The following is a 27,346-nucleotide window of genomic DNA, read 5'->3' as shown; positions in this document are numbered from 1 at the left end:
CAATTCAATATGCTTTACGAAGAAAAAATATGCATTACATTTTCAGAAATGTCTTCACTACACTATTGTTATTGGATATGGTTAACAAATGAAATAAGTAAAAAAGGTTTTAGTCATATTAGCTCAATAATGATGAACAGAACCAGTCAAACGACTGTACATACATAGTCATTCATTTGAATGGGTAAGCATGTCCAAACGTTAGACTGGTACTGTAGATATCTTCAAAGATAAAAACCTGTTCAACTCAACAGACAAATCATTATCAACACTGATTAACTAAAAAAAATACAACAGAAAATTGTCAGTTACAGGTTTCTTCAGTGGAAATCTATATACCTGACAGGTATGACATATCAAGAAGCTGATTAAATAAAATGATGATTGCACAGGAGCACCGTGTGCTAGGAAGACAAGCCCTTTACTAAAATGTTCGGTTTGTAAACAAGTACTATGCCACAGATGCACATTTTGAAAGTGTGAAATTGGCATGCTGACTGCTGGAATGTCCACTGCTGTTACCAGAGAAATGCATGTTAATTTCTCCACTGTGAGACGTCTCCAACGTTTTAGACAATTTAGCAGTGTTTTTGTTTGGTACTGTTACGTTGTAACTCTATCCTGCCTGAGACAGACAGCAACCGTCAACCCTCATTAGCTACCAACCAACCCAGCAGGGCCGATAAAATCGAGGCACATTGGAACTAATCCCCTCTTCACCCTCAAACGATACAGTATGTGCTACATGTATTCAAACAAGTGAGAATGTACTGTATTTTGACTAATATGAAGTGCCCTTTAGGAATACAACTTGTACTGCACACCTCTGTGCTGGGCAGAGCACCTGTTTAAGAGATTATGGCAGATTAGCATAATCCTGAATTGAAGGCAAATCCAAGGTATGTGTCACTCTGCCAGTGGGATGAGACAACTAGCCTCACAAGCACATTGGCTATGTGCAAAATGTAGATGGGTTTCATTCAAAAACTTTGTGAAAGAAAACAACGATGAATTCATTCATTTGAAGGTGGTGTGAAGAGCATCTGACCTCTACTTTAAATGGTGCCAACATATGTGATTGCAGAGTACCTCCGTGGTTAACTTGTTCAATTATTTTTAGAATAGCTGATTGAGAACTCCCAGCATGGTTTTGACACAGACCAATAAGCTCTCCTTCAGTCAGATTTCAATATCTAGAAGTGGGTGGCAAAATCCTTATGAGATCTTCATTCTATCTTTTACTGTCCCAATGACTCAACCGTTATTTCCCTACATTTATGGTACATGTATGCTCCTGTCTCAACATTGTAATACCTCTAATGTGATTCTTGTTATAATAATCTCATTATCCAGACACATGATCGACTACTACGGTAAACCAGGGTGAATAATGTTACAAAGACTTACAAGCTTACTGGTACTCTTCCAGTCTTTTTTCTACTTCCAACACAGCTATATTTGCTTAATTTGGAAGGCTTATTACAATGGTTAAAACCAGTTTTATTCCATCACGCCCCTCAACCTTGCTTGAAGGCACATGCCAATTTTACTGGGTGTTTTCCCAATAATGGATCTACAGTTAGCCGTTACTACCTGAGGCCTTTCATAATACATTCCCCTTGTTTGAAGTCACCAGGCTGTGTCAGTACAATAGAAATTAGAGATCTGTTTATTGGTTTTAAACAGAAGGTCATAGAGGATCGGCCATATTGCCCTAATCTGCTCTTTAGAAAACCAATCTCTGATTAAAAAGATACATTAGTGTACATTAGCGTACAGTGTTCTAACATCTGAGGTATTATCTCTGTTTTAGCATTTCAGTCTGCAGGTTGTTGATAAGGTACTGATTCTCCTAATCTTCACTTGTTCCAAAGGTGCTTGCAAGGCAAGCAGTCTAAAAACAAATGACTACATTGTTTCCTGGACCATTCAGAACGACAGACCCCTGACTAACCCTAAAGGATACCAAACTACATAAGGTAGAGTTCACTTAACGATGTAAAGGCCTGTTACAGCATGTGAGCACACCATACATCTTGGCATTCCGTTTAAACAGAGTTATGACAGGAATGAGAAAAATAAAATACATCTGTATTTCTGAAAAAAAAGAAAAGGTCATTAGAAAAACAAGTGACAAATTCAAGCTCTGTCTGCAAACAAGCTTTAAGCTCTATATTTCAAAACAATAACATACTTCAGGCACTGTCTGCAAACAATACAAATGTCTGTGGGACATTAGTGTGCCAGCCAGCATTGATCATAAAATATGTCAACTCATGTCTGGGTGTGCACTACATAACTGACTACACACTGGTAGCAGATGTGTCAAATGTTTATCATTTCACATCTCCTAGTCTTGCAACAGTATACATATCATCCCTAATGAACAACGCATGCTGGATCTCTATGGCAATATGCGTAATTTACCCATGTTCGGTCATAACCGTGCTGGTGATGTCTCGGATATTCAATCGCTTGTTATAGGTCTAACATCTGGCCAATCACTGATCTCTACGGCAAGACACTTGATTCAAGTAGATTTTGTCAAATTTGGGCCAGTGGTGTCTGAGAAATATGTGCGAGTCAAATGATGACAGAAACACCGTCCCATCCTAAACCATCAACTTTTTTGGGGGATTGCAATGAAAGTATTACTCTCTTTCACAGTTTCAATTTGAAAAAATATTTTCTAGGGCTACTCACTCTAAACGTACAATCCATGTTTTCTCTCAGTAACACATTCATCACATCTGTTTCAAATCAAAACCTTTCGCTTATGCAAAGCCTGTGGTTTTTGGCACCGGACGGAATAAAGAATATGTTCACCATTTGCTGCCTCCCTTTCTTAGACAGTAGGTATACAAATATCCTCAGGAATGTCCCGTAGCCTTATTTTAATCCAATCCCAACAGAGAAGTTGTTTCACGTCCGGCGTCAGTATTTCAATACATGACACTATGCACTCCACACAATCCTGCCAGTTACCACTAAACGCTCTGGCTCTCTGGAGTATAATAGGTGCCATTGTAACAGAGTTCCTCTGAACCAGCCTGAAACAGGTCACTGGAACGGCAGGATGTCCTGTATGCTCCATGGTAGCGTCCGTAATGCCTGGGCTACACATGTCTCCAATAGCAGACCCACACACACAGCCAGGAGGGAGAGCCTTCTGCTGCAGTTCAGAATGACTGGAAATGAGGAGAGGAAATGATAAGGTTATGCAACGCATTCATAACAATAGGCAGGAAAAGTACTTATTTTTAAAGCTTTTGAGAATTATGCTAATCTACATCTGCCTGTAGATTTGAGAAATACATTTAATCAACTACATGCGCAATAAAACATGAAGACTTCGCTAGACATCCAAAAGCAGTTATCCTGTGATTGTCTTCTAGGGCTGATTATCGGAAACAAAATAACCAATGCACACCAATACAATAGTTTTAATGAATGAATGGATTCACTGGAACTGTTGATGACTGACCATTTTAGTAAATCTATTTTTGGTTCATCAAAAAAAGAATGGTATGTATGGTACTAGGTGTGAAATTGGTTAGTTATCATCAACCGTTTAAATACATTTTCACTTCAATTAACTCTCTGAACTGATAGGAACAGAGAGGGAGGTGAATGTGAGTTAAATTGATGGAAGAATTTCTGGACTGAGGTATCAGCTGGTTGACATACCTCTGATGGCCTGAGAGTTTGACGTAAGCACAAACAGCTTGATGAAGCTGAAGCAGAGTGGGGAGTAGTCATGCTCCCATATGACTGCTGGGATGAGCAGAACTTTGCCATAGCTGGACAGCAGGAGGGCTTTCAGCAACAAGCGAAGTTCAAAGTCAAAGCCAAGCCACCACCGCACCAGCCACAGGAAGGACAGCACTCCGACAGTGAACGCACCCAGTTCTACAAATGAATGAACATTCAGTCAGTACCAACCAGCAGATGAGTGTGGATGAAAAATATTTTTGGCAATATATTTGGCAATTCTCACATACTGTATGAACCTCATTAGGAGGAATGCTGAAACAGACCATTTACATTTATATTGCAGTTTTCTTGAACAAAACATGATGGAAGTGGACATTTTAGGCCATTACAAACATATATAAATTCCTGCTTTATGGCCCTATGATGTGTAACACATACCTGTAGAGTCTAAACCACATGCCATTGTTGTCATTACACTTCATGTTTTCCAACATATAGATTATGCTTCAATAGAAAATACAAAAGGTTCACATTAATTTGAGAATACATCCACTATTACTATTTCAGAAATACCCCAGTGTTCTGATATAAGTATACTATGTGGGGATAACTTCATTCTTGCAACATTACTTTTGAATATTTTTGCATGAAGGGTCTGAGATATTTATAATTAATATGTTGGGCTTTAGGGATCCAAAACAATTTGCAAGCATAGAATATTCCTAGCCTGTTGGAGACCCTTGAGTTGAAAATTCAGTTTCTATGTATAAATGTGTACCGGAAAATCTTCCCCAAAGTGACATGACAGCCACCATTCTGTACCACGTATAAACCAAGATTCCAGACCAAGCCATTTTCATCCACTGCCAGCGTTGGTGAATGCAATGCCCATTCCACCTCTGTGGAATGTTATTTTACCAAGTATACTAAGAACCCCTTCTTATTAACAGCAGTGACCTGGGATCAATAAGTTAATATATATATATATATATATTTTAAAGTATGTTTAACATCCTTCCATCTGATGATGCTTCTATGTGAGAATTGCCAGAATAATCTGAATATTTTTTTTGTTGTCATTTAGCACATTGGCTACATATTTTTTTAAATGTCTATTAAAATTATTGTCATATATGCATGTTTGTTGTAGATATTAATTAGTTGTCATAGTAATATACCAATGTATATTATTTCCCATGCTTAATATACCCACCAAGAGCAGCCAGGCCAAACATGCAATAGAAATCCCATTCCTTGGTGTATCTAATAATGTCTGCAGGGTCATTGCTCTGTTCGGATCCCTGAAGTTGTGACCACCTCAGGTAGGCCTCACACAGAAGGCAAAATACACACAGCTTCCAGTGAATCTGTTGAGGACACCATCAATATGACATAGAAGCATGTAATGTAACTCTATCTGCAGTATAAATGCAAAAATAAATAAGTTTAATTCATTTTCCAAACCATGCATTGTACTCAGACCCTACATTTTCAGCTTTTTAGCTTACTGCACTTACGTTTAATGCAGTGTTGAAGAGAATGTGTCTGAACGCTTGAGATTTGCATAAAATGGCATCAATCAGAATTATCACTGGATCATATTCTATATACTTGTCCACAGGCTTCTGGCAGGATTCCTGAAAGAAAACACAGACAGGCACACGATCAAAACTGAATAATATTTATTCAGCTAGCTTGTACGGGTGAACCTACTGTACAGTAGTACTGTCCTGTACTCTATAGAAAATTCAGCTGAAGAGTCAGTATAGGACAACATTACTTATACAGGTAGAAAAGAAAATTCCACCTCGCTAAACAGATGGCACATACTGTACACAAAAACAAGAACACGTTTTCTACAGCTAGCAGTGACACTATGCTTTATTTTCTAGCAGTAGCTATCAAGCTTAGCTAGCCTCACCATAATCAAAACTATCTAAATAAAGAAAACAAATTATTAGCCAGTTAGTTAACTCACACATATGGTTATCTTCAAAATACCATTACTATAATCTCTATGAAGCTCTTGCGCATCCTTACTGCATTCAATACATCTAAAGTACCCCTTTGCCATTCTGTATTATAGTCGTAAATTGGACCACGGACCTGGAGCAACCGGCTTGACATCAACTTCCTGGCTTTATTGTTGATTGGTTGGGACATGTAGTGTTTTGCAGTTAGGCCAGCAACACTTTTCTAGCGAGAGCATAGGCACCCAGGAACTACATTACCTAAACTACCGCGCTCCTCACATGAAACACAACATGGCACCTGCTGGCCGGGGTGTTGTTGTGGTAGCGCTCTCACTTCTCTACTTATCCCCTGCTATTATTTCCACGGAATACTTCTCTACCCTTACTTTCTTCAATAGCGAACTGCACAAACATGGTTGCAGCTCACCGTCAGAGTGGGAAGAATATGCAACGGACTGTGGTAAGAGGTCTTTATACTGTTTTTTTGCCACGTCCACGCAACTGGCTGTGTAATGTAGCAAGCTAGCCAAGCTAACCCCGAAACCCTTCTTCCGCGCTTATCGACCTGGGTTTTGACAAGTGAGGATACAGCTTTCGTCAGATTTGACTTGTTGTAGCAAGTTATGCTGCAAGTTATGATTATTACCATTGCAGGCTAACTCTGATAGTTAAGTAAGTGTTATGAAAGAGGTTATATTTAGCTAATATAAGACGGTAAAAAAGCAACTTTTGACAAATTTGACGAAAGCTGTTACCCTTCTAGGCATGACTCTTGACAGGTTGTTACGTAAGCTAGCAAGCGCAAAGGAGATCACCTGCTGTAGTACCGTACAGTAGAGGTTATGATTTAATAGTAAAGGGCAGGGTGGACAGAGGCTCTGCAGCTGGCAGGTACAAATGAATAGAAAGTACTTTAACAACGTCCTCAAGTCCCATAATAATATAGTGTTATTCTATTTTAAGTTGTTATACATGATGTCTACCACACTATTCCAAACCTTTGCTGAGCGAACGTAACCTTGAAGTTTGCGCTGGCTCATTCATTGTCTTGGTTACACAGCCAGGTTTTATTAGCACATGCAATGTATCCAACGATATTCAAACTTTTAATTAATTAAACATATCAACGAGAATAAATATCGTTCCCTGTGAAGGATCATATAACATTTTAGCTCAGGCTTTTATTTATTAATACACCAACAATATATTATATACAGTCTGTTGCTGGCAGAAATGTTTGTGATCCTTATCCATCCAGTAATTGCAAAGCCAGCAGCAATTTTTTGGGGGGTTTGATGTTTTTGGATTTGATGCAAATGTATTTCCCCTTCAGAGTCCTCTATTCTACAGTTGGAGGATCCAGATTGTGAGGAAGGAAGCGATCCACCATGCGAGTCTGTCTTCTCTCTCAACGCAGAGAAAATTCTGGTAAAATGCACATAAATTACTGAAATGTCAAGGATTTAGCCTTTTTGAGTGATTCATCATTCTACTGGAAAATGACCCTATGGCTGTGTTTACACTGGCAGACCAATCTTTTTTAATTAATCTGATTATCTCTGATCTCTGAAAAATCTCTGATGTGATCTGATGTTACTTACAAATGAATGAAATCTGGTTTAATTAACAGAAAAATTGCTTTTTACTTTTAGAGGAAACCATGCTTGGCTAACTACTCTTATTTATTCAAACAGAGCCAAGCCAAGATATTCATTGAGCAAAAACGATTCCCGTTTGCAGTGGACAGCCATAACACAAATGAGGAGCTTGGTAATTTGAGTCTAGAAAGAGTTGGGTATGTGGAGTTTATGGTATACATTTCTACTGTTGGTGCCCTATTGCTTGACTCTTATTTTCTTTGAATCATAGCTATAGGATATGTTCTTATTGGTAACGGCCTGTACGATGAGGCCGTCAAACACTTCTCCTTGTTACTGCAGGTTGGTTAACGTTCATATTTGCATAAATTACAACACAAATGTTCATACCTGCCTTGATCTGGTCTACTTGACTGTTTGAATATTTATTTCGTTTTTGTTTTCATTTACATTACTTGCCCCTTCTCCCTTCTCCAAAATGTTGTACTGTTCGCAAGAAACGTCACATTTCATATGTGTCTGTGTGTGTGTGTCCGTCCTGTGTTAGGGCGATCCAGAGTTGGTCAGTGCCATCTACGGGAGAGGGATAGCTTATGGGAAAAAGAGTCTGCAGGTTAGTGATCCATGCAGTATGATACTGGACTTGACCATGTTGATACCAGCAGTTTTATTTTTCTCCTACGTAGTCTGCGCTGCCTTCTGATTATTAATGTGCCCCCCAGAGAAGCCGCTTGCCAGTTAGCACACATGTCTATGCACATATTTGTTCAAGGGTCAGGGGGGTGGTTTTTTCTGTCCTGATGTGTCGGGTGGAGGTGACACTGTCTCTTCTCCTAATATGGAAGGACATGAAGAATGCAGACTTGGCGCTGTTCGAGTTGAGTCGAGTCATCGCTTTGGAGCCCAACCGCCCCGAGGTGTATGAACAGCGGGCAGAAGTAAGGGTCATTCTTGGCCTGTTACAGTTTTTCTGTTTTAGGCATTGTGTCTGGCAACTTAAGTTCAGTGTTATGTTGATGTTGCATGTGTGTTTGAAGGATGCAGGTTTCCATTTTGCGACCTGTGAGTGAGGGTTGTGGTGTTCTCTCAAGCAGGACTTTAGAAAAGTCTCACAGGACACAGCTTGTGTTGCATCGAAAGTATGCCTTGAAGTTGCCTAGTTACTAGATCCTTGCGCTAACCCTAAAAAAACAATCATGAGGAATGATATTAGCATCTACAGTGCCTGTAGAAAGTTGTTGCCCCACTCCCCTAAACTTTTTTCCACATTTTGTTGCGTAAGTGCCTCAGAGGTTGTTTTCTTTTTTGACATTTAATACCCCTCACTTATCTACATACCAAATTTACTGTTTTTTTTTATCAAAATGGTAAAACTGTATATATTTACTTGACGAGTCAAAGGTTTACTTTTCAGCTGGTTGTGAAAATGCAAACAGCTTGCAAAGCTTTCACCAAGGCAAATTGTTGCCTTGGTGTTTAACACTTTTGTCAACTTTTTGTATAACTCTATCTCAGAGCAGTGTTGATAAGTCCAATTATAATATCTTTTTTTTTTTAGATTTGGATAAGTCTATTTATGAGGGAATACTTGGTGGAAGTAACTTTGCTGTAATTGCAGCAGTGAGTCTTTTGGGATAGGACTCTACCAACTTTACACAACTAGATTTTGCAATATTTTATCATTATTCTACATCATACTTTAAGATCTGTGAAGTTCCTTGGAGCTCATGGATCACCAGCAATCTTCAAGTCAAGCCACACTTTTTCATTTGGATTATAGGTTGGGGTTTTGGCGGGTCAAGTCAAGGACTTTTACCTTCTATTCCTTAACCCACTGCACTGTACCTTTGGCTGTGTTTTCGGTTTGATGTTATACTGAAAGCTGAATTTCTGTCCCAGTTTCAGATTATTCTCAGAGCAGGTTTTCCTCAAGTAGGTTTCTGTACATTGCCTCATTGATTTTCCCTTTGATCCTAACAAGGGCCCCAGTCCCTGATAATGATAATATCTCAACCATGCTAGGGATGGTGGTTTTTTGGGTGATGTGCCATGATGGGTTTGCACCAAGAGCTTTAAATGCTTTTGTGATCTTTTTATATCCACCATTTAATTACTTAACCTCCCAACCTGGAGGGTGCAGCCCAGTGGCACTGCCCTAGCAAGCTAATTTGCAATTTAATTTCACAGTTAAGTTCTCCTTAAAAGTGGAGAGTACAATGTGTAGATGAGTGGGGGTAAAAGCATTTTAATGCATGAAACTCTGAGGCACTGGCAAAACAAGGGAGTGTAGACTTTCTATAGGCATTGTGTATGTGTTTTACCTGAGTAACTTGCTTGCAGATCCTTTCTCCACTGGGTAGGATCAGTGAGGCTTTGAGTGATCTCTCCAAAGCTATCCAGCTCCAACCCTCTGCCCGCCTCTACAGACACAGAGGAACTCTGCTCTTCATCTCAGAGGTCAAATGGATTATCTGTTTACGTTTCTGATATTTGTTCATATATAGAATTTCATTCACATGGTGCTCTATACATTGTCCATTTTTATCCCCCCCCAAATAGGATTATGTGGCGGCTATGGAGGATTTTCAGCAGTCATTGGATCTGAAGAAAAACCAACCCATTGCCATGCTATACAAAGGTCTAACATTTTTCCACAGAGGAATGCTAAAGGTATAGACATTTTTGTAGATTAATATATTATTATTTTTTTGCTGTCAATATAACCTATAAAAAAAAAATCTTGCACATCAACAGTACAAACTTGTCTCCTATTTAGGAAGCCATTGAAACATTCAAGGAGGCCCTGAAATTGAAATCTGACTTCATAGATGCCTACAAAAGTCTCGGACAGGCTTATCGGTACGGTGTGGACACTCTATGACCTGCTTTGGTTTCAACCAATATGCCTCATTTTAACGGCCTAAAGTTTTTCCTGATCAAGTAACATGGTCAGTCACACTCAAAATGGTTGCAGAGCTAAAACGCCTGTATACCCTGTCCCTGATGCAGTGAAATTAGTTAAAAGGAGCTTTATCCACCTTTCAGAGTACGCACTCATCCCCTATTCGAAGGTTACGTTGTCTGGAAAAACTTGCGAGCCTTAGTATTCACGGTCCTTAGTACACACCAGTAATCCCAGTTGATTGTGTGCAGAGAGCTGGGGGACTTTGAGGCAGCCATGGAGAGCTTTCAGAAAGCCCTGATGCTCAACCAGAACCATATCCAGTCTCTGCAACTGAGGGGCATGATGCTGTATCACCATGGTAGCATCCAGGATGCCATTGGCAACTTCAAGGTAATGGCTGTGTCACAAAACATATTTTTCATGACACCAGGTCAGTCTACAACCCGTTGCCAGTTCTCCTGATCTGCCTGTTTTCATTGTAGCTTCAGGCGGATGATGATAACACTGACTAGCAAACGGCAATAGTGATCACAACACGTGTGTCACGCAGGCCACACTCTGACACTCATCATCCCCCATATCCCCTGTCTATCCCTGTAATGGCATTTGGGAGTGTACTTCCTCTGCCTGTTAACCCAACGGCAGCCCTGCTCTGGTGACTCAGAAGGCTTCGCTCATTGATGTTTATTAAAGGTCTTCAGTCATCTACTAAACACTACCGTGTCTTGTGCCTCCCATGCTGCTGTGGATCATATGGTCGGGTAGCGTCCCAAACATTGTAAAGCCGTTTGGCTCAGGCCGTCCAGGCCGTCAGCTTTGAGAGTCATAACTGTGTATGTTTGAGTTTGAGATCCCCTCCTTTTAATTAGTACACCTACTGTACAGTATTACGGGGAGTGCCTGCATGGTGGTTTTTTTGTGTGCATGTTCACAGAGGTGTCTTCAGCTGGAGCCGTACAACGAGGTGTGTCAGTACATGAAGGGCCTGAGCCACGTGGCTATGGGGCAATTCTATGAAGGCATCAAGGCTCAGACCAAAGTCATGTTGAATGACCCGCTGCTGGGCCAGAAGGCAAGCTCAGAATATCTCAAAGTGAAATACCTCAGAGGTGAGTAGACGGCGCCGAAACGTTTGAACGCTGTCGTCCTTTTTTCCCTCCGGAAGAGCTTTTAAAGAAAACAAATCTCATGTAACCCCCCTCCCCCCCCCCCCCCCCCCCCCCCCCAACAGAGTACTCTCGCTACTTGCACTCTCATCTTGACGTACCCGTGGCAGAGTACAATGTAGATCAAGATCTTCCAGGAAACTTTAAAAACCACTGGGCCAAAAACCTCCCTTTCCTTATAGAGGACTATGAAGAGCAGCCCGGACTGCAGCCTCATATTAAGTGAGTTCTGACGGACAGAAGCGGTTACAGAATGAACCACACTGCAATATGTTTGGCCGGCAGCATTCTGACTGGCAATGGAGTAGGCTCATTCAGACGACTCTGACACACGTTCAACCCTTTTGTCACCTGGCCCACTCAACCAGTGTCCTGTTGTGTCGTTGTAGGGACGTCCTACCTCAGAACTTTGAGAGCTACCACACTGAAGTTCAGAAGCTTATTTGCACTGCTGATCACCTTGGTGCCCTTATGCAATACAACACACCAGGATTTCTTCCCAATCGCAGAATACACAGAGGTGGGTGAGTCACGGAGGCCCGTTGTTGTCGGTTAGCGTCCCATGTGTTGACCTCTTGTTAGGCACGTTATTGACTGAAATCCAATGAAGTAACATTCGTTTAACATGATCAGTTATTTGCCTTTTGAAATGGCCTTTTGTAAAAAAAAATATAAAAATCAACCGGGCTTGCTGATCCTCAAAAACGATAGGACAGTTCATTTTGTCTAAAGTGTGTGTTCTGACTCCATCATACATCTTCAGTCCAGTTGGTTTGCAGCAGTATATTTGAATTTAGTTGTGAAATGTTTGATCTCTACAGCCATGGGTTTAGCAACCCTAGAGGTCATGCAGGCTACGCAGCGCACCTGGAGCAACTCAAAGGTGCGAGTCAACGGCAGAACCAGGCAGATGCAGTGGAGAGACATGTTCGACATAGCCGTCAAATGGAGGAGGTGAGGCTTGGGCGTGGGACGGCTGGACCGCCAGTGATCTCGCAGTGATTCACCTCTGTGGTTTCTCCATTGTCAGCCTGTGAGGTTTGGTCCTGTCATTGTGTTGTGTCCCTTTTGAAGGATCGCAGATCCAGACCAGCCTGTTCTGTGGCTGGATCAGATGCCTGCCAGAAGTCTCAGCAGAGGGTTCAATAACCACATCAACCTCATTAGGTAATCTAAGTCGATTGACCTGAAATCGTCAAAAAAAAATTATATGATTACTGTGAATCTAATATACAAAAAGTGAAGTTCTGTTTTTAATGTAAATCACCTATGTCACATTTTTGGTAACATAGTTTTGCTTTTTCTTTCACAGAGGACAGATCATCAATATCAGATACTTGGCCTATTTTGACGACATACTCAATTTCATCAAAGACAGAATATTGGTTTACCACGGGTGGGTTTTTCAATACAGAAAATACAGATGGCTTTTCTACACAGATTTATGTACTCTTGGCTTATTTATGCATTGTCCTCAGGGCATACAATCCAAGAGGCCTACTGGAAGTCAGACAAGCACTGGAAAATGTGAACAACGTGGAGGACCTTCTCCCAATAATGAAGGTAGTAAGGAAACATCCTGTTTTACCCATAGTACCAGCCTGACCATCTCAATCAGTTTTAATGGGGTGATGTATTTAGATCTTCCCAAGTTGTACAGAGTTGCGCTGGCCATTGGGCTATCCAGAAGCTTGGTGCGGCAAGCACATATTCTATGTACACACACACACACAAGCACTTGTGTTAATGGATTTATTACCTCTACGCTTCTGCCAATCAATGTAACTTTGAAAATGCAGACTCAGCGGTAAGAAACATCATTCACCCAAGTTTTGTCACAATGTTCTACATTACAGAACTGAATTTAATAGCATAGTATAACAAAAGATATTGGCAATTTCATTTTAATGATAATCTTCCACATTAGCAGTAACTATTTAATCTCAGTCAGATTCATGGGGAAATACTCCTGAGTTACACAGAGTTGTTTAGAAGAAAACTAGTGTTGTTTTGAATGAGTAGGTGCATTTTTATAAAAACGCATGCGTGTGTGTGTGTGTGTTAGACATGATAGGACCTACTTAAATGTTCATTGTGAAAACATCAGCTCAACTCAACACAAGTTTTACCAATTAATGTACATGTCTGATTTGCTGCTGTTTTTTCACATTTTTATCCTGAAGCAGTTTAACAGAAAAACCAGGGATGGATTCACAGTCAACTCCAAGGTGCCTAGTCTAAAAGACCCAGGAAAAGAATATGATGGTTTTACCATCACCATTACAGGAGACCGGTCAGTTTCCATGCTTCAAATATATGAATATTAAACAATGCTCTTGAACTGACTCAACATTCCACCGACTTCCATCAGTGGTTCCCCTAGGCTTTTCAAATCAAACAAACGTTTGAGGGGGAAAAAATTCACTGAACATATTTTAACATGCAATAACCTCATCACATTTAGTATGTACTCGCTGCCCTTTGAATTACGTACTGAGTCTGAAGAACATTCTTCACTTCCATATAAGTGATGTCAAACACTGCCACCGCTTCCGAATTACGCCCTCGTAATCATCAAGGACAGGCATGCCTTCAAGCTTAGCGAGCCGTACAAGCAACCCCTTAACTGGGTGAGAGGCACGTGGGGTATGTAGGCTACAATGAAAAAACATAACTGACCAATAAAAGAAGCTAACCAACCACCTCAGACTCCCCCTCTGTCATATTGCTTAGTCCGACGCCTCAGCCCGTCTGAGCTGGAAATAAGAACATGATCCAGTTTTGCCTTCGAGGCCAATAATATTTGTTTTTATTTTCAGTCGATAAACAAAAATCTGAAAATTTAAAAAAACGAGTCCGTAAACACAATTTTCTATTGTTTTGACAGATTATTATTTTTTTTTTCAAAAGTGAAGATGGGGAGGAGTTCACCACTCTGTGAAAGACTGTGTGGGCAAATAGTGCAACAAATTAAGAATAACATTTTAAAGAATGAAATTGCTTTGGGGATCTCTGTATGCAAGGTAAAAGGCCAAAAAGCAATATTGGATGGCCATCTTTGGGCCCTCATTGCATTAAAAACAGACACAGTTCTGTAGTGGACATCACTGCATGGGCTCAGTATTGTTAAAAGAAGAGATGATGCAACCCAGTGGTGAACGTGCCCCTTTCCCAAATGTTTTGAAACATGTTGCTGGCATCACATTGAAAACGGGCATGTATTTTTCCAAGAACAATAACATTTCTCAGTTTCAACATTTGATATGTTGTCTTTGTACTATTTTCAATTAAATATAGGGATAAATGACTTGTACATCATTACATTGTTTCTATGCAGCGTCTCAACTTCTTGGAAACAGGGTTGTACTTAAATCTTTGTCTTTCAGCTGAAATGTTCTAAGCAAGCCTCTAATACAATGACTCAGCATGTTAATGTAACTGTAACTTGCCACAGGTTACATTTGCCTTCTTGAATGTACAGTGCAGTAGATGTCTGTAGAGACTAAGGGCAGACGCTGTGTGTTTGTGCCTGTCTTAGTGTGGGAGATATGCTGTTCTCAGTGGAGACCCAGACCACAGAGGAGCGTACTCAGCACTACCAGTCTGAGATTGAGTCTATCTACAAAGACCTGACTGCCAAGGGCAAGGCTCTAATGCTCTCCACTGAACTTGGGGTATTCTCACACACACACACTCATGTTGGTTTTTATATCCTCATGGGGCCCTGAAAAACAAAATTGCATGCTCCCTTGCCCTAATCTTAAACCTAAACCTAACCGTAACCTCAATAAAGTAACATATATGCCAAAACTTTAACTAGATGTAACGCCTAACCTTAACCCTAAACTTAACCAACAATGCCTGGACCTTAAAGAACCCCCAATTCTAACTCTAAAAATAATTGTAAGTTTGATCCTAAACTTAAACCCTGAGCCGGAAATTGACTTTCCCCTCATGGGGCCCACAAGGCACGTTTTTCAGGTTTTACTATAGTTATGGAGAAAAAATGGCCCCACAAGATAATAAAAATAAGCACACACCTACACAGACCTGTACATAGACAATCTCTTTTCCCTCTTTCACAATCCCTCTCTTTTTTTCACTGACTGTAAAAGTTGGCATTCAGTTGTGTCCAATTTACTGCTATAAACCATGGTTTATAGAACTCCATAGTTCTTATGTTATCAGGCTAATTTGCTTCCATGGCTCAAAATCCACACATACATTTTTGATAGGCTACAAAAAAAGCATTTTATTTTATGGACTTCAACCCCATTGAAGATGCATATGTTGCTTGTATTCTTGACCTCTGTATGTTGTCCAAGTTTAAATGGCATTGTTTCTGTTTCTGTCAGGATGCTGATGCAGTGTGTAATTTAATCCTCTCCCTGGTTTATTACTTCTGTAACCTGATGCCCCTTTCCAGAGGATCCAGGTACACTATTTTTGTATTTTTTTAATGTCGTCTGTGACCATCACATTCGTTCCAGTTGATTAAATCATTGCCATTTTTTCATAGTGTTGTGGCGTACTCTGTTGTGATGGGGGCGTTGATGGCCAGTGGTAAAGAGGTGATGGGCAGAATCCCCAAAGGGAAGGTAATACTGCTGAATAGTGTTTTCCTCTGCTGTACTACATACGATTTTCAGTAGTTTTACTTGTTATTAATACTTCATTATTAATCTCTGTGGTCTTTATGTTCATCTTTTTCAGTTGGTCGATTTTGAAGCCATGACGACACCCAGTCCTGACAGCTTTAGTAAAATGGCCAAAAATTGGATGAATTTAAAGAGGCAAGTGGTTCTGATTACATTTTAAAAAACAGATATACCTTTGCTGAGTTGTACCTTGCTGTATGTGCGTTGATGTTTTTTCTTCTCCTCACAGCCTGCCATTATGGTACCAGAGTCTTCCGTCAGTAGCAGAAACATTCCCCACCAGTAGAACCATGATAGAAGTCCTCAACACGGACTCCACGTCGCACTGTCCAAAGAAGTCCTGACAGCACTCTGTCCACTCTCTCTGCTTGTAGTTTTTCTGGCCAAGCTCAACCTCCAAAGCACAAACTTCTAAAAATAATTTAGGGCAACAACATGTTGTTCAGGTATGGCCCTGTGTGTGCAATACCAGCAAAACCCTATTAGGGTCTACTCTGTGAAGCCGATGAAATTAAATGTTTTGATCCACTTGGTACTATCTTTCAGACATGATTGGAAACTAGCTATGTTATTTTTCGTCAAATCTTCAGAGCTAGTCGGACTATAAGCAGAGAAATTGGAGGAGATTCTATGATTTAAACTTTTCTTCAGGGCTACTAAATTCCACTTGGGATACTTGAACATTTAGAGAAGTCAAGCAATTTTTTTAGTCTTGTCAATGTTTGAGAGTGTCACTTTGTGGCATTGCCATTTTCAGTAATACATTTTAACTTGACCAATAAAGAGCAAAAGGAAGGGTTGGTTTGGGGAAGCGCTGGCATGATACGTTCCATGATATCATTCCTCTGTTTTTATTTTGAGACATTTCTGATTTTCATTGTTTCTTAAATTTTTTCTGTACAATGTTTTAAAATAATTTGACTGTGGTTTTATTAACTTATAACAATTGAACAAATTTCAAAGGGATGCATTGAGGGGAGTTTGAAGAATTTCTTTATAATAGGAAACGGTTTTCTGTTCAGTTTTCTGATTCCCAATACCCTTTACTGTTAATGATCAGATAAAATATGCATTGCCTGCCTGAATTGTTATAAAATGAGCTCCAGAGGATCAAATGAAACAACCAACAAGTTATTTAATTTCTCCAGCCATTCACAATGTTTGCTGAATGGCTGTTTTTTTTTTTTACTGGGTGAATTAGTATTGTTTATTAAAGCGAATAGGGGGATTTTAATGCCAATATAAAGTTGGACAGATGTCTGTTGGGAATTTGGAAGTTGATTGGTAATTAAAATTGTTTGGCTAATTAGTGTTTAAATTGTTTTTCTATTCAACGATGACTGAAAACAATAATTATGCCATATTGCCCGCAAATATATTTTTACTCAATGAGCCTGAATTATTACTTCGTTCCAACACATTTTTATATGATGATTAGTGTCAGCAGATGTCGCGCAAGTGCTCCTAAATTCTTTAAACCTCGTTGACTTAAGCCAAGTCATGTGATGTTTAATAAGCCGTTTCACGTGCTTCCTTGTCGCATATAGTAGCTTCTACTAATACTACTACAAGACTAATACGAGAACAGGGACCTGAGATGACTGAACTTATCAGTGAGGCAGAGGATGCTCTTATCTTAGGTTTAGCCGACTTGAATACTATGGGTAGAATCCTACTCGAAAATGGCAAGCAAGAAGCAGCAGGTACAGTAGTATTTATGTACCGTATATCGGTAACTAGCCCTAACCAGAGACCGCTGTCAGTAGGTTGTGAAAGCTGCCAGCTAGCTTCTGAAAATGTAAATAATAGGAGTTTATGATTAAACTATAATTATGTATTATATTAAGTTTTACTAAAATGTTACTGTTGCTCATATCTGATTTTGTGAATATGCACGTCCTAAGTAGAAAAATGTGATTAGGGATTATTCATTGAACAATAAGAAACTAAGCTCTGTCACGCATTTGCCCGCATTGGCAGTTGCCCAATCAGCTACACTTAATTTGTCATTCCTCAGGTTCCATTAAAGATTTTGTCCCAAATAAAATAACAACTTTATTTGGACTAATGACTTGTGGTGCCAACTTCTATAAGAGGTTAGTGCATGTTTTGGCATACTTTTGTTCTTGGTATTTTTTGCACTGATATACTGACGTTTAGTCCTTTTAGTAGAATTCTGATTATAATCATTATGCTCATGTTCCTTAGTATCAGTGTGACAAAGCACAGCGAAGCAGAAGACCTGTGGAAGAAGTCTTATCAGTGAGTTTGAAGATCATGTATCAGAGAAACCCATCTTTTCACATTTTGATAATGGCCCCTGACTTTCCCAATCTTTTACCAGCCATGCTATGGTGAGGGAGCAAGTGGACGAGCTCCTGCAGTTGGAGGTTAGTGTACCGTTCAACACAATTATGCAATTTTATCTGTGGCTTCGAGTTCTTCTATTGTCAGCTTGGTAAGAGCAATGGCCCTGCCAAGGTTGTGGGCTCATACTTCAAACTTAGCAAGTATGCACACATTACTGTAAGTTGCACTGAATAAGAGCATCTGCTAAATTACTTAAATGGCAATGTAAATGTGCAATACATACAGATGCAAAATGGTTTGTGGGTATGCTTCTGCAGGAGGAATGGGATGCCTTTCTGGACAGCATAGACACTGAGCTGAAGACCACCGACAAGCAGCTTACGGGACGGCCAACTTCACAGAATCTGAGCGCTGATACATTCCTCACAGATGCCAGGAGTGGAGAGTGAGAAAACAGCGATATGTTAATAATTAACTTGCTCAGGAAGGACAGGGAGAAAGTTACACAAAAAATAATAAATATATATGAGTAGTTCTGCTTGCCAAGAATGTTCACTGTAAAAACGGAAAGAACTGAACACCAAACGTACCCTGTGTCGTGCAGGAATGTGGCTCTGGGTAAGTACTTTGGGAAAGGAGAGAATCTGCTGCTGGTCCTAATCCGACACTTTGGATGACTACCATGACGAGAGCACGTGGCTGAGCTGGAGACCCAACAGGTCCGTCTACCTCAGAGAAGAGTGCATCTGCTACCTTATTTCTTCCATGTCCTACCTACTCCTATCATCTCGCAAATGAAACTGTTTAGCAGGTTATAAGGACACTTTCAAGCTGTAAATATATTTATTGTTTGTGTAATTTGTGATATTCAATGTTTTTTTTGCTAGGAACAAACAATAGCATACTGTGAATGTGCTTTTCCTTCAGACCCTTTTCACATTAACATGCAGATATTAAGTACTTTTACCCGTTTCCAACACAGATATTCTTTTACACATTTTCAGGGACTCCTAGATGCTCATTCCGTTCGGGTACTGGTGGTCTCCTTTGGCTGTCGGGAAGGTGGTCAGCTTTGGCTAGAACAGACAGGCTGCAAGTACAACATGCTGCTTGACCCAGAGAGAAATGTAAGCGTAACAGGGCCGCTCCAGGCCTCTAAAGTGACTGTTCTGCTCACATACACACCGAAATATGTTGCTGTGTAATTACTGCTATTTCTCCTTCAATAGCTGAAATATTTTCAAAATTGCCTTTGTGCACTCATGTTTCCCAACGTAGGCACAGATGCTTCTCGTAAGGTCGGCCTGGGTAGAGCCCTTGCACTGTAGAGGGTCAGGCAGTGTTAATCATGATCCATTTCCTGTCAGCTGCCAAATGTAAAGCTTGTATGGACTCAGTGCTGCCAGTGTTGTGGTCACTGGATCCTGATCTGTGTTTCAGGTTTACAAGGCTTTTGGTCTAGGATCTTCTTATACCAAGGTGATGAGTTTCCGGTCCTTACTGAAGTATGCTGAGTATATTGTGTTAGGTCAAGAGTTTCCTGACATTCCACCACGCTTCCTGGAAGATCTCTATCAGGTATTCAGTAATGTATTAAGATATTATCTACAGTAAGTATACATACGATGCTCTTTTATTTTGGGATTGGCTTGCATAGTCCGTCTCGTCAATCTAACTCATTTCTTTTATGATTTCAGTTGGGTGGTGACTTTGTGCTGGATGAAGAGGGGAAAGTGATCTTCTCCCATCCCTGCAGAAACCCATTGGATAGGCCTAAAGTTGAACACATAGTGGCTACCATCTTGTCCAGGGGCCATCCTAGTACCTTATAATACAGTAATGGTTTACTCCACATCTGAGTGGATGTGACTCTGACCCCTCAGAGGAAGGGCATCTCCTTGGCTTGTGTGGATGACGACATGGCTTACGCTCATGGTCTCATGAAGAGCAATGTCTGATGGGAACTCACAGGCCAAGGACAACGGCCCAACCTGCTGCAGGATCAGTGCAATACTCCAAGAAAACGTCTTTTAATATAGACCACAAGGAGAATTTAATATACATTTATTTTTAACATGAATGAAGTGCCTTATATATTTTATTGATGGCTTTTATTTTGAAAAAGAAAATCTGATTTAGCGCTGCTAGCATAATATCCTGCTGCTAGAAGAACGGTAAAGATGCCTCGAATGGCCATTACTAGTATACTGTAGGAACTTACAACAGTGTTTTTATGGAAATTATCATGTGCTCTTTTATGACAAAATTCAAAAGGCACCAAGTTATGAACAATCCAATTAGTCCAGCCAGAAATATACTATTGTATGTTGCATATGTTTATTAATTATACTATTGTATATGTTTACTGGCCTTCAAATTAAGATTAGGTTTAATCACTTATGTTTTTAGTGCACCAATTTAGATCAGAAAAAAGCGTTTTGAAATATTTTATTACATAATATTTGTACTGAAATTCTGCTGTTGTTTACACTGAAAAAGTACAATAATAACATTGTATACTTAATCATGATAAATTGAATAAATATTTTGATAACCCAGTTTTTTATTATAGTATTTTCTCAAAGATACTGACGTCACCTATTACATATGCATGTTTATTCCTTCAGTGTAGACTAAAATAAGCACAAACTTTTAGTACAGTATGTGTTTACACTACAGACTGGACTTACACAGGTCATGGATTTTATCTTTGTTAAACTGTACGTTAAATGTGCAATGGATTATAATTTAAAACTAGCATAATCCGCTAGTTAACTACAATGTACTGAACAGTTGCATGATTAATCATGATTTATAGATTACAATCCACTTTGTTCATCGAAGACATGTCCTGTTCATATTCAAACCAAAAAGCAAACAGATTTAACTTGAAATATATATCAAAATAGATAGTAGGCTATCCACTAAGTAAAGTTATCGTCAAGCTTGGTTGTATTGCCGTATCAGAATTTTCAGTGTTTCTTTTTTATAGGATCAGGCTTCAAACTCACAGAGGTAATACATGCTCCTGTCACAATAGTTGTCCCACCAGTCCCCGTCATCAGATGCCATTGCCACACAGTTCTCCCGCTTTCCTCCATCTGGCTGGCTGGAGAGGAAGTGCTTACGCCACTGGAAGTAGGTGACCCTTGAGTTGTCCTCAAACAGATAGAGTCCTTCAGAGCGCAGGTCATTGATGCCCAGCCAAACAGGCCAGTTCCCTGGCTGGAAAAAGGCCTTGACATAGTCTGCCAGGGCTTCCTGATCCTTCCTGTCCCGGGGCATGGCCATCCTGCCGCCCCGCTGCAAGCACTTCTGTGCTGCCCCTGCATATGTCTCATATGCACGGTAAACCAGATAGCACTTATACCCGACCCTCCGGCCCTTTTGACATCCTACGAAGAAGGAAACATTCCACCTTAGTTTTTTCCTGACTTTGCATTGATTTCTATTGTCGTCTATACAGTGTTTTGAACGTAACTTTTGAGAGAACACAGGGTCAAGGGTGTCAGACGTGTTGTACCTTCCAAGCGACCAATCTCTTTGAGGTTCTCTTTGGTAAGGAGGGATATCTGTTGCATTGTGTCCTCCACGTCCCCAAGGGTGCTGTCCAGCCGGGATACTCTATCCAGCAGTTGAGTCACCTTCACATCCAGGGTGTAGTGGCCCACGTTGAGCCTATGAATGGCCTGATCCATCGCTGCCAATCTGGACACTGGTTAACAGAAGACCTCACGAGATGTTTATGTCCAACAACTCAGCAATAATGTGAACAGTGTGTAATGCTGCATATACTTTTGATGAGTTTGAGCAGATGACATACAAATGTAGTTGTATGTGTTGTCAAGGTCTGAGACCGGGCTGGTGGGCTCTGGCTCCTCCGGCAAGTCTCTTCTCGCCTGTTTCCCCTGAGTCTCTGGGTTCTAATGAAACAAAAAACTCCAGCTTCTCCAGTCATTGTTATTAGAATAGTGAGGCTTTTACACTCTATGACTCAAATACAGAAGACAGTTACAAACACATTACATTCAGACAGGTCCGTGTCCACGCAATAATTCGAACAAGACAAAGATGTTACAGTATTCTGTTTGAATCCACGCACATCTGGATAATTAATTCCAGTCCAGTGAGTGTGCCGCTACACCTCAAATGATTTTCAGCATTAGCTCAAAAACTGTGCAAGCAAATACTTAGTTTTCACCTGAGTTGGTGTTGCATCAACCGGATCTCCAACTTTGGTGCCGCTGTCTGGATCACTCAAACTGAGTGAACACATACACAAGACGGTGACAAGGATGGCTGCTATTCCCATTTTACCCTGTAATAACTTTGGTTTTCCTAAGTATCCCTCCTCTCTCCTGCCCTCTGTCTCTCACTCCCTCTGCACCCTCTGCCGTTCGAACTTGTCCTGAGCCGGCCTCCCCAACAACAGGAAGCCTCTTTGTTTTTCCTATCACCTCCCACTTCCACGCTTTATGTTAACAGTGCACTTTTACAGAGACGGACCTTTGGTGACACACGCTCTGATCAATACTGCCCATTTTTAACATTCTTGTGAGTGATCTTGGGAGGATTTGCCAAATAAAACTAATCATATTAATAGATGCAGTGGTTGTGGCGAGTGGCTTTCTGGGTAAAGGAGTCAATGGTGTCCCTGTACTGAAGTCATGGCAGACGGTAGGAATGCCAGTTTATACGCCACAAAAATCCCAGTTTCCTTTCCACCGGCCCAAGGATTTGGACATGAGCAATGTCTACTAGGATGTCTGGGTGTGGCTACAGACACTGAAAGGTCTGTGTGGCATAACGTAAATGTTCAGAAAGACTGCTATGATGATGAGTGTATCCAATGAAGTGCAGTATCCTTCTTTCAAGCATTGCCTTTGATCAGAAGAACTTGACCGCTACTATCTGATTAGGGCGAAGAGCTCTTTAAACAGTCGGTTCATTCTCCTTTGTGGATTTAGAGACTTACCTCACTTGTAACACCAAGTTCTCTGCTGCCACTTGGTGGAGTAAGACTGTCACTGAATATAAAAACAATTGAATCACAGCACAACAACCTGGTTCTGTTTGTTTATTTCCATTGAATCAGTCATTTAAAAATGGATGAATTCAATATGGCCTTGTATGATACAATGAATATAGTTGACATACAAAAATCTGTAAAATAGTACTCTGTAGTAGTGTAAAATGGCTGTAGATCTACATAGCGGATGGTGTAAATCACTTAACATGCTGGCTTGCCTAAGCATACCGCTTGGAGTGCTTCTCATTAGTGTACACTACCGTAATGCTTAGCACTAGTATGAGGTCAGAGTTATAAAGGTAACAGTAGAGGGGTTGGGATTCTGGCAGTGGGGAAACAAAAGCACATGTAGTGAGATATGTCACAACAAGCCATTTAAGAGTAATAGACAAGATGTATTGGCTTTCCTTGATACATGTATCAAAATGGTCATCACAATGGTCCTTATGGTGTCAAGTTGATTACAGTCACACAATGTTGTTGCTTGAAGCAGCCGTTACCAGTTGTCCAGAAAATCAAATCCAGTCTTCAGGACGTTACTGCTGGTATTAAACTGCTGGTAAAAACATAATATATTTATTAGAGCAAAGCATAACTTACAGTAAATGTACAGATTAACAACATGTAAACAAGTGCCAACATTTTCAAGTACCCCTGACTGCAGTGTGCAGTTCGGGGCAGAGTTCAATGCGGGCGGAATCAAACACATTTGACCCGAATACATAAATCTATTGTTCACTGCAACAACATCAGTAGCTTCTCAAATATAGCATGAAGCAAAAAGTGTTACAACACGTGTGCTGGTACCACTTTATATAATATTTCTTATGATCTTCAAAAATGAAATCTGTTTGTATTCAACGTGTGCTTTGCACAAACGTGTGTGTTTGTATTCAGTATGTGACTGTCAAACCTCAGACGGACAAAAAAATAAATCAAATAAACGGTGGCCGGGCTCAAACCCAGACAGAGTCAAACATTTAACTCCACCCACATTGAGACCGGACACAAACTGCAAAAACAAAAAAGGTGGGCAGGGTCAAACATGTGACTCCACCCCAAACTGCATACTGCACTCAGGGGCTTCTCATTATACTGGCCTTCAGTATTAAACCCAGAGAGTTGTTCACCTGAGCAAAGGTGGGACTCATGGCCAGCTGAGACTCATCCTGAGCAGCAGCCTTCTCCTCTCTGTCAGTGGTTCCTGAACGGGCAGGGGACTTGGAGGGCAGTCCCATGGTTTTGGTGACAAGTCCAGGAGTGAAGACATCTTCCACTGTGTTGCTGACTGATGGGAGGGTGCTCTGAGCGCGCTCCCAGCCAGCCACCGTGGATGACACACTGATAGAAGCAGGGGAAGGACTCACGCTCATCTGGGTACCACTTATGGCTGCTGGAGGCGCCATACAGACTGGCACAGGGGGAGGAGGCGCAGGCGGTCGAGGGGCTCTCTGCTTGGACACCCGTGGCAGGGCCTCCTCTGCCTCCTTGGGGGTAGACTCCTGACGAAGATAGGAGGGCAGTGGCTTTTCCCCCTTCTCCATGGACTTGATTTGGCTGGGTGTTAGGGACTGGAATTCGACCTGTTCCCCCTCCAGTCTGGATCTCTCAGCACTGATCTTCCAGAAAGAGGACTCCTCCTCTTTTCTGCCTTGGCCAAGGCTCTCACCATTGGATAACTTGCTGCTCTGGGTCACCTTGCTCATCTGGCTGCTCTGGGGGACTTTACTCGGCTTGCATTCAGCTGTCGAGGAGGAGAGGCCCTGCACCGATTCACCCATTGTCAGGCTGAAGTCCAACTGGCTCTGTTAAGAGAAAAGTAGATGTACTGACAGACAAAATGTTTACAAATCAATAGAGGGAATTTGAATGGTATAAAATAAGTCACACACCTTAGTCTCCCAGGAGAAGGGGGCAGAGTGCTCATCTTGCCAAGTTATGTCCTGAAATTGATTAAAAGTATGTTTTTATCTCAGGCCGTGTAATGATTAATAATAAACCTCACTCATCAAACTGAAACTGTCTTTCGAGGTAAATGGGTTATACGATTCTGCTAACTGGCTAAATATTTTGATAATTAACTGTACAGCAAAACAAAGCGACATAATTGCTATTTTCACGTGTCTTAGTCGCAAAGCTAGTTCTACCATATACCTATCAGTATACCCCACTGGACTAATAACGTTGTCTTATTGTTACGTACAGTCCCAACTCTCGCCAGTCGTGGCTAGCTAGCTAGTTAGCCATATATGCTAGCAATCTACACTCGAGTCACGAAAGAAAAACGCTGCTAATCACTGAAAGGTAATACAAACGGGTATTAATACAAAAACGGAAAGGTACATACCTCATCACCAAAATGGACAATTTTTTGGCCTGTCTGAATGAGCAATTTAGGATAACAAATTACTTCTTCTCGGTCAACCCTATGCATAGCGTAACGAGCACGAATATTAGGGTCCATCATCCCATTGTCGATTGCGCTGTCTTGTTCATTCGGTGTCATTTTCTCCCAATTAGATCCATATCTATCTTTTATTTTCTCTCTTTCTTGCATTATTTTCCTGGCCATGGAGTTGATGGAGGAAAAATACTCAAACTTTTTCTGCTCCATCCTATGGGCATCAGCCCCTGCCATCGTCGCAGAAGCCATTTTTCTACCAGCTGTACAACATTCCGTGGGCGTTGAAACCGAGCCTTGATGACGTAAGAGTGTAAACACTTATAATTTCACGCATGTGCAGTGCCATCTCGCGTAAAAAATACATAATGCCTTGTGTTGGAGTGGATATGCCGAAAGCGGACGAAACTACAGTTGAAAGCGGTCAAAGATGTTTTCTGGAATGTTTGGTCACGTTTTGTAAAAGTGGCGCTGTCAAGCCAAAACGGGTGACAGCGTCACTAATTGCGTACTATATTATGTCTGTGCTGATGTAGGCACTGGAGAGAGTTGCAAAGAAAAAGCCATCTTAGAAGATTGAATAGCATTCATTTCTCAGAACATGAGTAGAATGCCGAGTTTCAGAAGAAAGTTATTTGTTTCTGGAAAGTTTAAGCCTGTAATCGAACCCACGAACGCTGATGCCCCAGATACTCAACTAGTCTAAAGAAGGCCAGTTTTATTGCTTCTTTAATCAGCACAACAGTTTTTAGTGGTGCTAACATAATCGCAAAAGGGTTTTCTAATGATCAATTAGCCTTTTAAAATGATAAACATGGATTGACAAACACAATGAGCCATTGGAACACAGGAGTGATGGTTGCTGATAATGGGCCTCCCCACCTATGTAGATATTCCATTGAAAATCAGCCAACTACACTAGCTAGTCATTTACAACATTACCAATATCTACACTGATCAATTTGATGTTACTTTAATAGATTTTGTTTTTGTTGCTTTTCTTTCAAAAACAAGAACATTTCGAAGTGAACCCAATCTTTTGAATGGTAGTGTATATATATATTCATGTATGAATAAAAAAATAATTTGGTTTTAGTCCACACTTAACAAAAGTTCGTTTTTTCTACATAAAAAGATAACTATAAATATGAGTGGACTGGTGTTAACTACAAATATGACTGGTGTTAAAAGTAATGAAGTAATCACATACATTATTTTGGTATTTTATTTTAATTTTTTTCAGCATATAAGTACGTTAGTAGCCTTTGACAAAACAAGGTCCTATCTGAAATTCTGTAAATCTTTTCAGGCCGAGAACCATGAAAACGGGAAATATTTCATATAAAGCCTAAAAAGTGTTGTTGAAATAATGCAGTAACTCTGAAATAATACTCATTCAAACCTCTCCTAATTATAAAATCTGACTCTTTTACCTGAAGTTTTTCCTATTTGCTTTTTTTTCCTTCACCACAGAAGACAAATTGTTTTGAGCTAAAAAAGGATGCTAATCATGGAGGCAAATGAATGTCTCCTTTCATTGATTCGATTCGGTTCTCAACATTCACTAAAAAGTACCATTCAACCGTTTGTTC

General features: G+C 40.5%; 5 protein-coding genes across 10 annotated transcripts; 2 read left to right on the top strand and 3 right to left on the bottom strand.

The window, feature by feature from the left end:
• Positions 1-74: 74 nt before the first annotated feature.
• Positions 75-5,976, bottom strand: arv1 (ARV1 homolog, fatty acid homeostasis modulator). Of its 3 annotated transcripts, none has more exons than XM_020056252.2 (5): positions 5,755-5,976; positions 5,232-5,351; positions 4,928-5,081; positions 3,688-3,909; positions 75-3,188 (listed from the first exon to the last, which is right to left on the bottom strand). In XM_020056252.2, the coding sequence occupies exons 1-5, from the start codon at positions 5,875-5,877 to the stop codon at positions 3,061-3,063; spliced, it is 747 nt and encodes a 248-aa protein (XP_019911811.1). In that variant the 5' UTR covers positions 5,878-5,976; the 3' UTR covers positions 75-3,060. The 3 variants fall into 3 exon arrangements, with proteins under 3 accessions (XP_019911811.1, XP_010880848.1, XP_010880847.1); XM_010882546.3 differs by having other exon boundaries at positions 76-3,188; positions 5,821-5,976; XM_010882545.3 differs by having other exon boundaries at positions 76-3,188; positions 5,693-5,814.
• Positions 5,965-17,320, top strand: ttc13 (tetratricopeptide repeat domain 13). Of its 3 annotated transcripts, none has more exons than XM_029114410.2 (23): positions 5,965-6,147; positions 7,021-7,115; positions 7,382-7,457; positions 7,557-7,627; positions 7,833-7,898; positions 8,131-8,223; positions 9,626-9,742; positions 9,845-9,955; positions 10,062-10,144; positions 10,439-10,580; positions 11,125-11,299; positions 11,422-11,578; positions 11,746-11,876; positions 12,178-12,310; positions 12,431-12,523; positions 12,669-12,752; positions 12,835-12,919; positions 13,543-13,649; positions 14,895-15,030; positions 15,712-15,791; positions 15,876-15,954; positions 16,070-16,149; positions 16,244-17,320. In XM_029114410.2, exons 1-23 carry the CDS (start codon positions 5,967-5,969, stop codon positions 16,356-16,358), a joined length of 2,490 nt encoding a protein of 829 aa, XP_028970243.1. In that variant the 5' UTR covers positions 5,965-5,966; the 3' UTR covers positions 16,359-17,320. The 3 variants fall into 3 exon arrangements, with proteins under 3 accessions (XP_028970243.1, XP_028970242.1, XP_028970244.1); XM_029114409.2 differs by having other exon boundaries at positions 13,540-13,649; XM_029114411.2 differs by lacking the exons at positions 5,965-6,147; positions 7,021-7,115 and having other exon boundaries at positions 7,409-7,482; positions 13,540-13,649.
• Positions 17,321-17,421: 101 nt separating this feature from the next.
• selenol (selenoprotein L) lies at positions 17,422-20,849 on the top strand. The gene is made up of 9 exons (XM_010882548.4): positions 17,422-17,717; positions 18,032-18,110; positions 18,223-18,276; positions 18,359-18,404; positions 18,642-18,769; positions 18,929-19,043; positions 19,329-19,451; positions 19,765-19,902; positions 20,022-20,849. Exons 1-9 carry the CDS (start codon positions 17,612-17,614, stop codon positions 20,154-20,156), a joined length of 924 nt encoding a protein of 307 aa, XP_010880850.2. The 5' UTR covers positions 17,422-17,611; the 3' UTR covers positions 20,157-20,849.
• clec11a (C-type lectin domain containing 11A) lies at positions 20,764-22,763 on the bottom strand. The gene is made up of 4 exons (XM_010882544.4): positions 22,526-22,763; positions 22,148-22,247; positions 21,848-22,039; positions 20,764-21,719 (listed from the first exon to the last, which is right to left on the bottom strand). The coding sequence occupies exons 1-4, from the start codon at positions 22,634-22,636 to the stop codon at positions 21,319-21,321; spliced, it is 804 nt and encodes a 267-aa protein (XP_010880846.2). The 5' UTR covers positions 22,637-22,763; the 3' UTR covers positions 20,764-21,318.
• A 624-nt stretch (positions 22,764-23,387) lies between these two features.
• On the bottom strand, positions 23,388-26,072 carry c18h1orf198 (chromosome 18 C1orf198 homolog). Of its 2 annotated transcripts, none has more exons than XM_020056253.3 (4): positions 25,701-26,072; positions 25,246-25,296; positions 24,484-25,158; positions 23,388-23,909 (listed from the first exon to the last, which is right to left on the bottom strand). In XM_020056253.3, the coding sequence occupies exons 1-4, from the start codon at positions 26,004-26,006 to the stop codon at positions 23,850-23,852; spliced, it is 1,092 nt and encodes a 363-aa protein (XP_019911812.1). In that variant the 5' UTR covers positions 26,007-26,072; the 3' UTR covers positions 23,388-23,849. The 2 variants fall into 2 exon arrangements, with proteins under 2 accessions (XP_019911812.1, XP_010880845.1); XM_010882543.5 differs by having other exon boundaries at positions 23,388-23,906.
• Positions 26,073-27,346: the final 1,274 nt, after the last annotated feature.

Source organism: Esox lucius, chromosome 18 (assembly GCF_011004845.1).
Source record: "Esox lucius isolate fEsoLuc1 chromosome 18, fEsoLuc1.pri, whole genome shotgun sequence".
NCBI classification, from domain to species: domain Eukaryota; kingdom Metazoa; phylum Chordata; class Actinopteri; order Esociformes; family Esocidae; genus Esox; species Esox lucius.
The sequence above is the reverse complement of the archived record's forward strand: the minus strand, read 5'-3'. Positions and strand labels throughout refer to the sequence as shown.

Coding starts and splice junctions, on each gene's coding strand:
- clec11a (XM_010882544.4), bottom strand. CDS start 22,636: ATGGGAATAGCAGCCATCCTTGTCACCGTCTTGTGTATGTGTTCACTC. Junction 22,248..22,525: donor TTGATGCAACACCAACTCAG/GTGAAAACTAAG, acceptor TTGTTTCATTAG/AACCCAGAGACTCAGGGGAA. Junction 21,720..21,847: donor AGAGATTGGTCGCTTGGAAG/GTACAACACGTC, acceptor CCTTCTTCGTAG/GATGTCAAAAGGGCCGGAGG.
- ttc13 (XM_029114409.2), top strand. CDS start 5,967: ATGAAACACAACATGGCACCTGCTGGCCGGGGTGTTGTTGTGGTAGCG. Junction 11,300..11,421: donor CAAAGTGAAATACCTCAGAG/GTGAGTAGACGG, acceptor CCCCCCCAACAG/AGTACTCTCGCTACTTGCAC. Junction 12,753..12,834: donor AGAATATTGGTTTACCACGG/GTGGGTTTTTCA, acceptor CATTGTCCTCAG/GGCATACAATCCAAGAGGCC.
- c18h1orf198 (XM_020056253.3), bottom strand. CDS start 26,006: ATGGCTTCTGCGACGATGGCAGGGGCTGATGCCCATAGGATGGAGCAG. Junction 25,159..25,245: donor CCTTCTCCTGGGAGACTAAG/GTGTGTGACTTA, acceptor TTCTCTTAACAG/AGCCAGTTGGACTTCAGCCT. Junction 23,910..24,483: donor TGAGTCCCACCTTTGCTCAG/GTGAACAACTCT, acceptor TGTTTTTACCAG/CAGTTTAATACCAGCAGTAA.
- arv1 (XM_020056252.2), bottom strand. CDS start 5,877: ATGTCCCAACCAATCAACAATAAAGCCAGGAAGTTGATGTCAAGCCGG. Junction 5,352..5,754: donor CTTTAGATGTATTGAATGCA/GTAAGGATGCGC, acceptor GTTTTCTTTCAG/GAATCCTGCCAGAAGCCTGT. Junction 5,082..5,231: donor TCTTCAACACTGCATTAAAC/GTAAGTGCAGTA, acceptor TGTCCTCAACAG/ATTCACTGGAAGCTGTGTGT.